At 42.2% G+C, this 14,419-nt stretch overlaps 1 protein-coding gene across 4 annotated transcripts in view; it reads left to right on the top strand.

Moving 5' to 3' along the window:
• The first annotated feature begins 789 nt into the window (after positions 1–789).
• The window catches only part of Msra (methionine sulfoxide reductase A), a 306,864-nt gene continuing 293,234 nt past the window's right edge, over positions 790–14,419 (top strand). For 2 of the 4 annotated variants that reach the window (XM_048801501.1, XM_048801499.1), the window contains exon 1: positions 10,419–10,500. In XM_048801501.1, the coding sequence (XP_048657458.1) occupies positions 10,434–10,500 (67 nt within the window). In that variant the 5' untranslated portion in view covers positions 10,419–10,433. Of the gene's footprint in view, positions 1,528–1,673; positions 1,802–10,418; positions 10,501–14,419 lie in introns of those variants that run through there. The other 2 variants (XM_048801500.1, XM_015499419.2) reach the window with 2 other exon arrangements.

Genomic DNA, 14,419 nt, shown 5'->3' with positions numbered 1-14,419 from the left:
CAGAGGAGAAGGTTTTTATGTTTAGTAGATGAACAAACTGAAAACTATATAGATTAAACAATTCAAAACCTTAAGGTTACTAAATTAGAAATGTGCAGACCCAAGGACTGGAACTCATAATTTTGGATTCTATCTATGAAACTGGTGGTTCTAGAATGTGGCTATTTTCTATTTCAAGCATCAAAGGTAAAAATGAATTATTATACCAGTTAAACTGTGTTAAGCATAGACTATTTTGCTTCAGAAGGTGCACATGCTACAAATAAAAAGAAATAGTGTTTACTTATGCTTATTAAATTATACTAGTATGAATTTAGTAGACAAGTGACTATGTTGAAATTTGAGGTGTCAAACTATGAAAAGATTCTTTTACTAAATTCACCCTGTTTTTCCCTTTCCTTTTTTTAAATTGATATTTCTGTTTGGAAAAGAACCCTTTTTTCTCCAGTAAAATTTTGGATACATACAGTTCATATTAGAATTTCCTTAAAAATTAGAGTTACTGATCAATCAGAACTGTGCTCATCCCCCATAGAATAAAGCACGGCATCTTTGGGCATACAGTTTTAATTTTAATCTGCATGCCTGCTTTTCTACTCTCCCATGATTCTTTGCAGCAGGACAAGGAAAAGCAAATCTTATAAAAAGAAATACAGTATGTGGTGCTTATTAAAGTTACATACATCTCCTCTCACAGGAGAATTCTGATTCACTGCAGGTTGTGCATATGTTGCATATGGACATTTCTAGGGAACAGATTCCCTATTGCTGAGCAGTGAAAGGCTTCTAGTATTCCATTATTGCTCCGGGAACATGTTAGTCATGATTATGAAAGGTAGGACACCATGAAATCTGTAAGGTGATTTGGCAGGAGTCGGTGCTGCTGGTGCCAGGATTTGGGTACCGTACCACGGTTTCCTGTTTTCAAATGTATTAATTGATCCGCAAAGGACATCTTTGGAGACAAGAATTCAGACAGACTGGCACAGCCTGGACCTCCGCCAAGACTGCTCGGAAGGTTGCCATACTGGGAGCAAAAGAGTGAGAGAGAGAAAGAGGGAGAGAGAGAGAGAGGCAGAGGGAGAGCTGAGGAAAGAAAAAAAGGCAAGACTTGGCACAGCTCAGTCGAATCCGCTTCTTTTGTCTGCCTTCTCGGCTTGAGCTTCAGGAAGAAAACCGTCCTGGGTACAGAAAACTCAGAACTTTTTGGTTTTCAAACTTAGAAGGCTTTTTAAGTCTCGTGGGCTATTTGAAAGTGTTGGTACATACAATGACGTTTAGTCACCAGTATTTAGGGAAATAAAAGCCTTTTTCAAAAGGAGGCTTCCACAGTGTCCATGCATGTGGGAAATACTGTATTTGATTTTTTGCATATATGATTATACCATGAGAGACAGGATGAACATAGAAGATGGCAAGGCAAATTTCTAATTAGAGAGAATTAAATTTTCTACAAAATAAAGTTTGTTCATCAGTACAAACCTGCTTTCAAATCCAATCAGACATCCTTCGGAATGTGTTCAGAACGTAAGTTTTTAGACTTTATTTTATTTTATTTTTTTCCCATTGTAGACATTAAGTTTTTCAGGAGTCTTTCTAAGATTTTATGCAGCCCAGCCAGGAGGGCAGAGTAAAAGTTGCTTGATCCATGTGTTTAAGAAAACGATTTCTTAAAGCAACAGCTTTTATTTCTGCTGCTTCGTGCTGTCCTAAACTACCTCCCCAGCAATTAGTGACAACACTGGAGCCCAGAAAGGCAAGCTGAAGACACCAGACTTCGCTCGAAGGGCAGGAAAGAAATGTGAGCTTGGTCATTATTTTTGTGTGTGTCTTTGCTCTGAACCATTTTTGGGAGGTGGGTGGGGAGGTGGGTGGGTAGGTGTCTATGTCTGAAGATGTGTGCGATTAGTGAATTCTCATTGTGGGGAGGAATGATAAAAGGTGATTTTTCACAATGTTGGCAGAAATGGCTGGGAATGGTAGAGACCAGAGATTTAAATCTTCTGGGAAAGAAGTAGTGGCTGTGTTTGAAATAGTTGGAGAAAAATTCCATTATTTTTTAGTTGATTAGGTTTTATTATTCAACGGTTACTATAGCCTGGCTCTCTCAAAATATTTTAGGCAAAAAGAAAATCTAGAAAGTCCATCGATTTTCTTTTAAATTCTACCTGGTGTTTTACTTAGATATATACTTTATATGTAATTTCATGACAATAGATGCTTCCTGTCAGGCCTGGTTATAACCAGGTTGGATTGTGATAGTTCTGATCTTAAAAATCAGTATTGTTGTAGGAGAGGTTAACTGGGAAGCACGTATTTTGTGGACCACCCTCATTGTCAGTAAGTATTCTATTTCTAAAACAGAGTTTGAGGCATAGATGATGACTTCCTGGAATCATAGATTTTCTTTTTATTTTATGTACTGGGAGAATGCCGGAAAATCGGACCTATTCACATAAGTACTAATCTTTTTGGACAGTATAAAAGACTGCTCCTGGATCTGTGCTTTTGTTTTGAGTATGTAATCATTGATTTGTTAATCCTTTGACAAAAACAAACTGTCCATAGCTTTCTATGATTGCGCACCTTAAATGATCAATTGTTTAAGGTGGTCTTTATAAAATTATGGTGACATATCAGTATTTCTGAGAGTGGCATTTAATGGACAAATGCGATTTTAAAACATATGAAATCTAATACAGGTGTTTGAATTGTTAAGCTGAAGTGTTTTCTTCCACTTTTTACTCATCATCATTTTGATTTTCAATAAAACGAAATCACTTGGTGTTTGTGTGGGTTGCCAAAGTGACAACCTTTGTTCTGTACGCTGCTTTGCACCCACCTCCCTGACACTCCTAACATGGACGCCATGCCGTGAAAGACAGCTGAGAGGCACTGGAAAGGACGTGTTTGCCTGACCACAGTCCTTATTCTTGAACTGATCGCAAGATCATTCGCGTCCACGCTAAAAACTATAATATAGAAGACAGAAAGTTCAGGGACTGAGCTCAAATGAGAGCTACATTTTATTGCTGACCGTCTTGTTCCGTTGATATTTACTTGCCAAACATTTAACACCATCTCTTATCATTTAGGATTGCCAAATATGTAACTAACTTTGTTTATTTAAGACATTTTCCCCCTAAAGCAAATAGAATTATTTACTAGCTTATTTCTCAACTTCTTTGTAGCGAACTCAATAAGAACAAACTTATGTCCAAACTATTTTAGGGCTAATTATTTTCTAACAGTATAATCAAAAGTGGGCGAATTTAAAAACAAAGATGTCGGAATATACCTTAAGAAATTTTAAATTTTTCGATACTGGTAAAACTACATTTTCGTGGTGTGATTAGATTTAAGCTTTGATGAAAATCAGCCATTTTATCAAATAGTTTCTTACCAGCACATTCTCTTTGGCCTACTTGTTACACATCTTAAAACGAAAAAGTCCTTCTGGAAGATGCTTATTGTTAGCTGGGTGGAATGGACACTTCTGTGTACAGCTATTTTTTTAGAGGTTTGATTAAGAAATTGTGTTGATCACATTTTTCAAAAACAGATATTTAGGTTGAACCTAATGCATGTTTCTTTTTCTTTAGACCTTTTATGCTATAAAACATCGATGTTTGTTATTAACTATTTCCATGATAGTGCTTATATTTCAAATCTGACTTTTAAGTGTCTAAATACCAGTGTTCTGATTGTAAATACACACGCTCTCAAGCACATAGTCGCTGTATTTGGATTGCATGATTTTTTGAAGCAGAATTATTAAGGCAGAAACGGGCTTAATAATGTTTAATGCTAGTTGATGCCTGTTGTTAAGTCCTGTTGTTAAGTCCTGTTTCAATGCAGATACTTGCACATATAAACCACTGATGTAGCTAAACAGGTAGCAGATTGACAAATAAATTTAGAGTATTTCTTAGGAGCCTGGGAGGAAGGCTGAGACCTGGGAGAGAACTGGCCAGGGTAGCAGAGGAGAGCTGCAAACCTCTCAGGGGCCTAAGTCCAGTATTTTGATAATTTTTCACTCATTTATTCAACAAATGTTTATTGAGCACCCATTTAAGTATGTTGGTATTTTGCTGTTGGAGTTATTTTGGGTAACAGCGAAGGAAGCCACAAACGTGGATCCAAGAGGGAATTGATTTGAAACAAAGCTCAAAAAGCCTGGATAGAAAAGAGTAGTATAGTACTGTGACTTATAGGTTAAAGGGTGTTCACTTTTATTACACAATGTATGTGTCCCAGAGTGCTATTATAAAAACGCCGAGAGGTGGCTGTAGTCCCCACAGCTAGACTGTGGCTTCACCACTGTTTGGGAGGCTGCTTCTCATTGGCCAAAGCATTTCAGTCGTTCAGGTCTCCTGGTAGACCCCAAGAGTAAGCAGTCCTGTGCTGTAAGGGAGAAACCAGGAAGGTCCAGCTGCTGTCCACATTCTGGAGTGTCCGTGGGTTAAGTAACGTAGGTGTCATTGAACCTTTGAAGATGTGTAAAAAACAGTGTACGTTTATAAGGATGGTTTTTTGTTGCCTTTGTTTTCTGTGGTGAGAACGAGGAGAACAAGGAGACTGATCCCAACATCCTGTGGTCAGTGTGGCCCCAAAGTTAGGCTTGCCAGTGGGCGAAGTCCTTCAAAGGGACCAATCATTCACCTTCTGTGTTCTCCCGGGTTTTTGTTTCTTGGTGCCCGTGGAGCTTAGCGGCCTAGCTTTATTCCATGGGTTGTTCTCTAACGTGAAGAGGAGGCATGGGCTCCTATTCTGAAGGGGTGACAGAAGCCACGGCATGAGGGAGATGGCTGGGCGCTGGAGTGGAGATGGCAGGTGTAGCCGGGCTCGCACTGCTCAGAATCCTGCGCGGGGCGAGGCCTGTGCTGTGCCAAGCAGAGGATGCAGCTTCGTCTTGCTGAGGGAGGGAGGGAGGGCGACTGGTGTACGTCTCTCAGCCACTTCACCTGGTACCCTTCAGACCCCAGCAGCAATGCATGGCGGTCACTAATGAGTGTTCACTGAAAGACCCAGCCGAGCTTTGGACCTGTTATCATCTTCTTTTTTTTAAAAATTTATTTTAATTAGTTATACATGACAGAATGTATTTATGCACTTTGATATGTCATACATAGATGGGATATAATTTCTCATTTTTCTGAGTGTACATGTTGCAGAATCATATTGGTCATGCAGTCACATAGATACATACAGTGATAAATCTTCTTGTTTTTCTCCTCATGGTGGAGAAACAAAAATCATGGTGCTTGTTTTTATCCAGATTCTGGGTTGCTGGTTAAGGGGTGTCGGGGAGGGGGGGCTCGGAGCTGATGTTAGAATCCCTCAAGGTCGTTATCCGAGACTGATTGACAGTGGCCCTGGCCACCCACTGCCTTCCAGCGCCCTGTTGTCTTGCATTCTCCCTATCCTTGTTTTCCCAAGGCTCCCTGCCTGTCCCTTAGGACTTGGTGGTGTGGCCTAAACAGGTAGCAGGTTGACAAAGAGTTTGAATTATTTCTTAGGAGCCTGGGAGGAAGGTTGAGAACTGGGAGGGAAGTGGCCAGGGGAGCAGAGGAGAGCTGAGGCCGCTGCTCCGTTGCCAGCTGCAGCCTGTGGGAAGGCTCAGAGTGGAGGCCCCTTTAGGGCCAGGGGTGTATGTGGTCCCTGGGGTTAGACTGGAATGTCAGCAACAGCCCACCCTGACAGTGTCCAGGGCATTATGGGGGTGGCACTAGAAGCGTTGCCAGGCCAATTCATGTCAAGTGGCACCTTTCTAGGTCTTTCTTCAGCAGGGCTGTGAGTCCAGGACGGGGAAGCGGTGCCAGGACTGTTCCTGTGGGGCATGTGCTTTCCTGCCCAAGCTCGGAGCCTTGTCCATTGGAGGATGTCCCAGGCCCCATGGGTGCTAGTGGTGGCCCTGGGGAAGAGTCCAGATGTGGAACTGGAATGGCCAGAATAGAGTAAGGTAAAGGGGTTTGGTGTGGGGAGGGCAGCATTCCAGTTTGGGGCCCAGGGTCTAGGTGGGGTGGGAGACATGACTGGAAAGTTCTAGAGCCATGGTGACTGGGGAAAGGTGTGAATAGAGATTGGGGACAAGTAACAGGAAAGGCTGGAAGGTACTGATGTCAGGAGTTTCTCTGAACAGGTTGAGCCTATAGCATGGCTTGCAGGAGGGCTTTCCTTCTCTAGGAGCAAGTGTGAGGGCCCGTAGAGAAGGACAAGCCACCTGCGCGCACTCTCATTCCACAGTGCTGCAAGAAGGAAAGGTCTCCTCTGTCCCGCAGGTAGCATCTCCGCCGACTAGAATGCCCCTGATGTATGCAGCTTGAGGTTTTGAAGACTTAGTTCCTCCGGAGTGATGCTGTTCATTCCTTTCTCCCTGTACATCAATGCCATTTATGTATCTTTTCCTGCTAGCCACTCTAAGTCATTGTCCCTTACTTGAAAAGATCAAGGTGTTCTCAGGGACCAGGAGTCTGTGCCTAGGGTACTCGTGGGAGTGCTGCCTTCCACACAGTCCTTTACCATCGTGGAGGGAGAGAATTGTCCACTGGGCTTTGAAGTCTCACCAGCCGGAGTGGGTGGTCTGTTCCCCACCCTTATTCCTCCATTCTTCAGTTGGTCAAGTTACATACTCTCAGCTCCTTCTCCTGTTAACAGGGGCCATGGGATCTACTGCAAAGGCTTTTGGGCTTTTGGGAGGAGAAATTAGGACATATTTGCACAGCATGTAGTATAGTGTTTGGTACATAGTAAGTACTCAATAAATGTCAAATGTTGTTCATTTATTATTTTAAAGTTTCAAAAAACTGTGATAAAATATGCTTCACATGAAAATTACCCTTTGAACCATTTTTTTTAAAGAGAGAGAGACAGAGACAGAGAGAGAGAATTTTTAAATATTTATTTTTTAGTTTTTAGTGGACACAACATCTTTATTTTATTTTTTATGTGGTGCTGAGGATCGAACCCAGCGCCCCGCACATGCCAGGCGAGTGGGCTACTGCTTGAGCCACATCCCCAGCCCCCTTTGAACCATTTTTAAGTACAGTTCAGTTCACATTGGAGTGCTTTCCTCACCACTATTCAGTCATGGAAATCTTTTCATCTTGCACAACTGAAACTCTGCCCCTGTTAAAAACTCCCCATCCCCCACTTCTGGCAACCACCATTCTCCTTCCTGTTCTGTGAATTTGACTATCTTGGGAACTCACATAAGCAGAATCCTAGTATCCATTCTTTTGTGACTGGCTTATGCCACTCAGCATAACATCTTCAAGGTTCATCCATGCTGAGAATGTGTCAGAATTCCATTTTTAAGTCTCAATAATATTCCATTGCACCTCTGTTCTACATTTTGTTTATCCACTCATCTGTTGATGAACATCTTCAACCTTTTGACTGAGGTGAATAATACTGTGGTGGATACGGACTTTAGGACTGTGTTTTCGGTTCTTTGGGTATATTTCTGATGTGAAATTGCTGGATCAATAGGCACTTTTAGCATGTATAGCAAATCATGTTCAAATTGCATTGAAATCATTTGACTTACTAGCACAGATAGTGGTCTAATGAAAGGACTTGACTAAGAGCTTATGATATCTGCCTAGCCTTTTGTGGAAATATCCCAAACACCACATTGAGTAAACTACTTTGTAGGGTGGAGTTTTGCATGCATGTTAATCATGCTCATATCACTTGCATCACTCAAATAATATAGTACTTACACATTGTTCTAGAATATACAACTCACATTTCACTTTTAATATCAAGTGACTTCTTAAGCATTCCTTTTGGAGGACTTCCTTTAACCATTTTATTATTTTTTTGGTACTGGGGATTGAACCCAGGGACGCTTAACAAGTGAGCCACATCCCCAGCCATTTTTTTTTCATATTTTATTTAGAGACAGGGTCTCACTGAGTTGCTTAAGACCTTGCTAAGTTGTGGAGGCTGGCTTTGAACTCATGATCCTCCTGACTCAGCCTCCTTAGCTTAATCCTGGGATTACTGGTGTGTGCCACTGTGCCCAGCTCCTTTAACTATTATTTTAGAGTAGGTTTGCTGGCAACAAATCTCTTCATTTCCCTCCATCTGGGAAAGCCTCAATTTCCTCTGCATTCCTGTAGGATTCTTTGGCTGATTATAGAATTCTGGGTTGGCAGTTTCTCTCTTTCAGCAGGTGAAGCATGTTATGCCCCTTCTTCTGCCTTGTGGTTTCTGAAGAAGAATCTGCTGTGTCATTTGAGTTGTTTTGCCCTTGTAGATAGGATGTCATTTGTTTCTCACTACTTTGAAAATCTTTGTCTTATTTTTAAGGAGTTTGATTAAAATGTGTCCTGTCATGGAATTCTCTGGATTTATTCTGTTTGGGATTCACTCACCTTCTTGAATATGTAGGTTTATGTCTTTTGTTACATTTGGGAAGTTTTCAGCCATTTCTTCTTCAATATTTCTCTGGTCCTGCCTTCTCTCTCCTCTCCTCCGGCCTGGGAGGATGTGAGTGCCCACCTCTTGGTATAGTCCTTCCTGTGCTTGACATTGATCATGTTTTAAAGTCTGTTTCTTCTTTACTGTTCAGATTGGATAAGTTGGCAGGCTCACTGATTCTTCCTCTGTCATCTTCATTTTGCTGTTGAATCCACCTAGTGAATTTTAATTTCAGTTTTAGTATTTTGACAACTATTTCTTTGCTGAGACTTTCTGTCCTTGCCATTTGTTTCCTATGTGTTTGTAATTACTTATTGACACATTTTTATGATAGCTGCTTTAAAGTCCTTGTCAGATAATTCCAACATCTGTGTCACCTTGATGTTGGCATCTGTTGATTGCCTTTTCTCATTTAAGTTCAGATTTTCTTGGTACAATGAGTTATATTTTATTATATTCCAATACTTGTAGCTTTGAGTATTATGAGATTGTGGATCTTACCTAAGCCTTCTGCTTGAACAAATTCCCCTTGACATTGAGCCATCGTGGAGAAGGGGCTCACTCGTTACTGTGAGGTATAGGGAGAATTCCAGGATCCTCATCTGGCCCCCACTCACCCCTGGGTAGGGGCTGCATTGACGCTGCTGGGTGTGGGGAGGTGTGAGCTCCTAGGTGATATGGTTATTTTATGGTTAGTTTTGCTCTCTGTGCAGTAAGTTGGACAGTGCCTGAGCAGTGTATTCTTTAAACTTAGCTTATGTTGTTGGTGTGAAATGGCTTTGATAAACTTGTTTAATGATAGTCAGATTCTCAAAATAGGGACTGAGATGGCTATAATCACTAGCTTCCCCAAGATTAGTATGCATTTACTATTAGCATGTTGAAGAAAAGATGTTAAAAAATGAAATGATAGTTTGTACTTTATTGATTTTGAAAATTTACTCTTAAAATTAGAGAAAAGCCTACCTGGGCAAGATTTCCAATTTCTTTCTTGTTAACAGGCTAGATTTGATCAGACTTTTGTAACTTTTTTTACAATAGGTCAGTATATCAGAAATACTAGTCAGTAGAAATGGATTTCATTGGATGCCTTAAGAATTTCAGTGATGAAGTGTTTCATTTCATATACTAACTTACACCTGGGATTTCCGGTCAGTAACACAGATCTTGAAGATGATGTATATGTCTTTGGAATAATATATTTTTTCAGGGTTTTAAGTGGGTATCTGTCCTGTAGCAATGGCAGTATAGGATCTCAGTATTGGGTCCCTTACTGAGTCATCTTGAGAAAAATCCCCAATCTTTAATGCTTGACTTTTCCTGTCAGTAAAATGGCTGCCATAATACCTGTATCCAAGGGTTGTTGAGAATATTAAATGAGATAATGTGCCTGAAAGCAATTTAGCTGATAGGTATTCCACAAACATGAGAGATAATTACCTAGTTTAGCTACCCTGAGCACATGATGGTGATGGATAAAGATAATGGACCTAATTCTGCTTGCTCTTCAGCTGTGCATGCCAATAAACTATGGGTTATGCATGTATATCTTTAAAACACTTTAAATTTTTTTAATTAGGAAAAACTTTCAAACAGAAAAGTACTGAATTAAAACAGAATGAATACCCATTTGTCCATTATCCAGAGCTGATAAATGGCCATATTTAATTTGCCTCAGTTCTTTTTTTATTAAAAAAAGGAATAAAATAAAACATTAGGGATAATAAAGCCTTTGTCTCTCATTCCTGAAATTGGTGTGGAATACTTCCATGCTTATTTTTGTAGTATTTAATACACACACACACACACACACACGTACCCATAACCATAGACAATATAAATATTATTTTACATGATTTAAAACTTATATGATTTTAAAATGGCTTTGAACTGTTCCTATCCCTTTTGCAAATTAGATTATATATTTTTGAGATGTATCTCTGTTGCTAATGTAGCTCCAGAGTTTAGAATAAGTTTTCCCTTGTAGTTGTTTATTCTGTGGATGGATGATTCGGGCTTTGCCTGGAGCAGAGGGTGCTTGCTGTCTTGGCTGTTGCTGCTGGTTTCCTGCAGGTAGGTGTGACCTCTTGGGGCGGGTCTGGAAAGGGAGCCAGTTGCTGAGTGGTCAGCTTGCCTCAGTAATGCCAGTCATTCCTCCCACTTGCCCCAGTGAACATCCCTGAGCTCTTGACATCTGCGTCAAGTTTTCCTATCACTGGGTCTCCAACAATACTCGATGGAATCAGATTTAAAAATGTTTGCCAATCTGAAGGCCAGAAATTTTGCTGATTTTTGTTTGCCTGATTACTTACTGAGATAGTGCATCTTTTTATAATAGCCATTCAGATGCCCTTTCTGTATGTTATCTATCCATTCACTTTGCACATTTTCTTTTGAGGCCTTTTATCATTACTTGCAGCATATTTTATATAATAAGCTTTTATTATATGAATTGAAAATATCTTCTGACTCTTTGATCTGTTTTTTTCTTTCATTTTCCTTTGGAAATAAACTATGGTATACGTTTGAAAAATTGAAATGTTTTTGTTTTTCATTTTCAAAGGTGATTTTCGTGATGATGTACAACACCATTTCCATGCATATTTTTGTTTGTACCTGTAGTCTGGGGTTTGGGATATGGAAGAGAGAACTCTTGGGAATATTATTTCTTCAATGCATCAGAATTTTATCCCTTTAATAATATATAGGAGATAAAATTCTTTATCTTTCATATAGACTTTTTGTCAATTTATTGGAGTCTTGGGCAGAGGCCTAGTTTCCAGGCACCTATGACTGAATCCTAGACTATTGCTAAGTTTTATTGTATTATTTGTAGAGACTAACTTACAGCTCAGCAAAGCTATGGACGCATTCCCATTTCGTCTGCAGCGTTACCAAATAGGAGTTCCTGGGAACTTAAGATGTTCGTTTGATCTGATTACAGTGATTTCTAAACAGTGAATAATCTTGGTGCAATAAGCACTTTCTCCTTTCCTTAACTGGTAGTCTTGCCAACAAAATAACTTAATTGAGAAATTCAAAGTGTTGGGGCAAGTGGAAGTGAGTTGTGGCTGAGGCTCCGGGTATCTTTTGTTGTGCAATCAAGTAGCACTTATTCACCAACACTGCTTCACATCCCGCCTAAACAAAATCTACCTAATCTCCCAAATCACTTTGCAAAACAAAAGAACACCCAGAAGATACTAAGGCCAAGAGGAAGGGGCTGCCACACTCCCTCTCCTTCCCCTGCTAGTCACAAGGTAGTCACAGGGCACTGCTTTTACTGTCATATGGAGGTTTTAAAGCTTGAGTCGGGACGTGTACACTCCCCTCTCTGTACCCACAGGGAGCTGATGCTTCAGGCCACTTGGCTCTACTGTGACAGTTTGCTGCAACTGTAGGGAAAGTTCTAGGGAGAAATTAACAGCCACCTGGGAGCCTGTACCTGTAGGGCAAGCCTCTGGCTCCTGGTCCTGGTCTGGCAGACTCGCCTTCCTTCCTTAGGGCAGTGGCCCTGTGCTTGGCTCAGGGCATGCTGGCCTTCTGGTAGGTGTCTGCTGTTCAGGGCACTGAGTGAGCCTCCTGCAGCAGGGGAGCTGCCAGGGAAATGCTGCCTCAGTCTCACTGGCTGAGTCTCCATCCTTCTTCGCCTCACTCACTTGGTTGCTCCCTGGCACCTACCGGTTCTCCACTGCATGGATGTTTGATGGGAACGTATGAAAATAATGACTATTTGTTAAATCACAAACTCTGTTTTCAATGTTACTGCAACTCTGTGAGACAAACACACAGTTCAGGTGAGGAAATTGCAGCTCAGAACTGAAGTGCCTGGCGAGTCGGTGACCTAGGGTTCAGACCAAGCCTGTGCTCCCAGCTTCCTGAGCCATTGTCTCCTTTGTACGCACCGCTGTGAGGGGACCACCAAGAGGATTGCAAGGAGCTCCATTTTCAGAGGCATCTCCTACCATAGGCCTCTTGGGACTGTAAATTCTCAGGTAAATCCACTGCTGCCCACACACTCATTCACTCCATGGCGGGTAAGTGGTAGGATTTAGCCATGGAGGGGAAGACCAGCCCCTGCGTCCTGGAGCTTGCAGTGGAGTGGGGAGAAGGGCCACAGACCCGGGGATGCCCTCCAGGATGTGGATGGTGACACAGGAGAGAAGGGGGCCTGATTTACAGGCTGTGGTCCTCAGTGTTCTCGTCTTCATCACAGAAGACCGTCACTCCTGTCGTCCTTGGTGGTGACAGCAGAGCGGGCTGTGTCTCCAGGATATCCTTAATGCTCTTGAAGGGGACTCCCTAAGCCTATACCTGTGCAAGTGGGATAAATACATTCTACTCCTCCCCACCCCGTGTCTTTTTTTGGTACTGGGGATTTTTGGTACTAGGGAGAGTAAAGATTTGTGTAGAGAACAGAGACTCAGAAAATGAGTCTTTCTTGAAAAAAATTTCAAATATAACCCTGAGTGTAGAGCTTTAAAAAAGTAAAGACTCCAGAATCTTAGACTCTTGGAGGCCATGGGTTTGCTCCTCTCTGGGCCTCCTGGGAAGTGGCTCTCGGCTCCTGGGGCAGCAGCTTCCAGGCATGGACAAGGCAGGGGAGGGTGCGCAAAGGAGCACTGTGTGCACCTGGGTTGGGAACTCCCACGCTTGCTCCCCACCTGCGTTCCTTGAATGCTCTGGAAGAGCATGAGTGGTGATAAGCTCCGTTTTTCTATTTCTGGAGATAAGCATTGGGAAAAAAAAATCCAACAGCAACAACAACAAAAGAAAAGGAAAAAAGAAAACCACAAAAACCCAGTGTGCTGTTTAAATAAAGAAAAATGAGTTTGACTTGCAGGAGAGCTCTTGCCACTTCCTTAATGCTCATTCTTCTTCTAAGAGCTCGTTATGGGGTGAGCGTGACAGTGGTTTACGGTGGTGACTGTGTCTTGTCGGGCCAGGGGATAAATTAGAGCCCTGATAAAGGCCACAGGAGCACAGACTGTGCCTAAATTACCCCAGGTACTCGCCAAGCAATTCTACTTTCTAAAAGACCTCCAGAGAGTGCCCCTAATGCCCTTGGCTTCCCTTTTCAGTGTTTAACAACCTCTGCTGTCAGGAGATTCTTCCTTGTATTTAACCTGGTTTTCCCTTGCCACAGCCCAGTGCCATCACTCCTGTTGTCCTTGGTGGTGACAGCAGAGCAGGTCATTATCTTCTCCATGATATCCTTAATGCTCTTGAAGGGGACTCCCTAAGCCTATACCTGTGCAAGTGGGATAAATACGTTCTATTCCTCCCCACCCCTTGTCTTTTTTTGGTACCGGGGATTGAACTCTGAGCACTAGATCACTGAGCCACATCCCCAGCTATTTAGTATTTTATTTAGAGACAGGGCCTCACTGAGTTGCTTAGGGCCTCACTTTTGCTGAGGCTGGCTTTGAACTCCTCCTGCCTCAGCCTCCTGAGTTGCTGCGATTACATGCGATCTGTGCCCAGCCCCATCCCTTTTCTTGAGGGTCCTATTTGGAAGTATAGTCTGACATTTTGCTCTTGAGTCTCTAATCAAATATTCCATCAGGCCTGCCTCCAGACGGCCCTTGGTTCTAGCTTTACTCGAAGAGCAGCACCTTTTCATCCTTTTGCTGGTCATCGATTCGTTCAATTGAACTGCTGTTGTTGACCTCCCCCTGGATGTAAGGGCCATTCTGGAAGCTGAAGAGTGTGAGGAGGAGAGACTGCCCTTCACTTGCCCTGGAGGAGAGGCCCGAATGTGGCTCGCCAGTGCTGGCCCTTCGAGAGTCTGTGGTCTGGGGCCTCTGCTTCCCTTCCCCACGAGAACATTTCTGCTGGTTTCCATTCTGTGCACATAGAATCTCCTCCACCCACCCCCAGGAAGTTATGGCACCGTCTCGTTATCAGTGTGTGCCTCCTTCGTGATTCGTCTTACGAATGCCACAAGGGAAGTTGGTATTGTGCTTCGCCGTGTAAGCAGCTGAACCTGTTT

Source organism: Marmota marmota, unplaced genomic scaffold, assembly GCF_001458135.2.
Source record: "Marmota marmota marmota unplaced genomic scaffold, marMar, whole genome shotgun sequence".
Taxonomy (NCBI): Eukaryota; Metazoa; Chordata; class Mammalia; order Rodentia; family Sciuridae; genus Marmota; species Marmota marmota.
The sequence above is the reverse complement of the archived record's forward strand: the minus strand, read 5'-3'. Positions and strand labels throughout refer to the sequence as shown.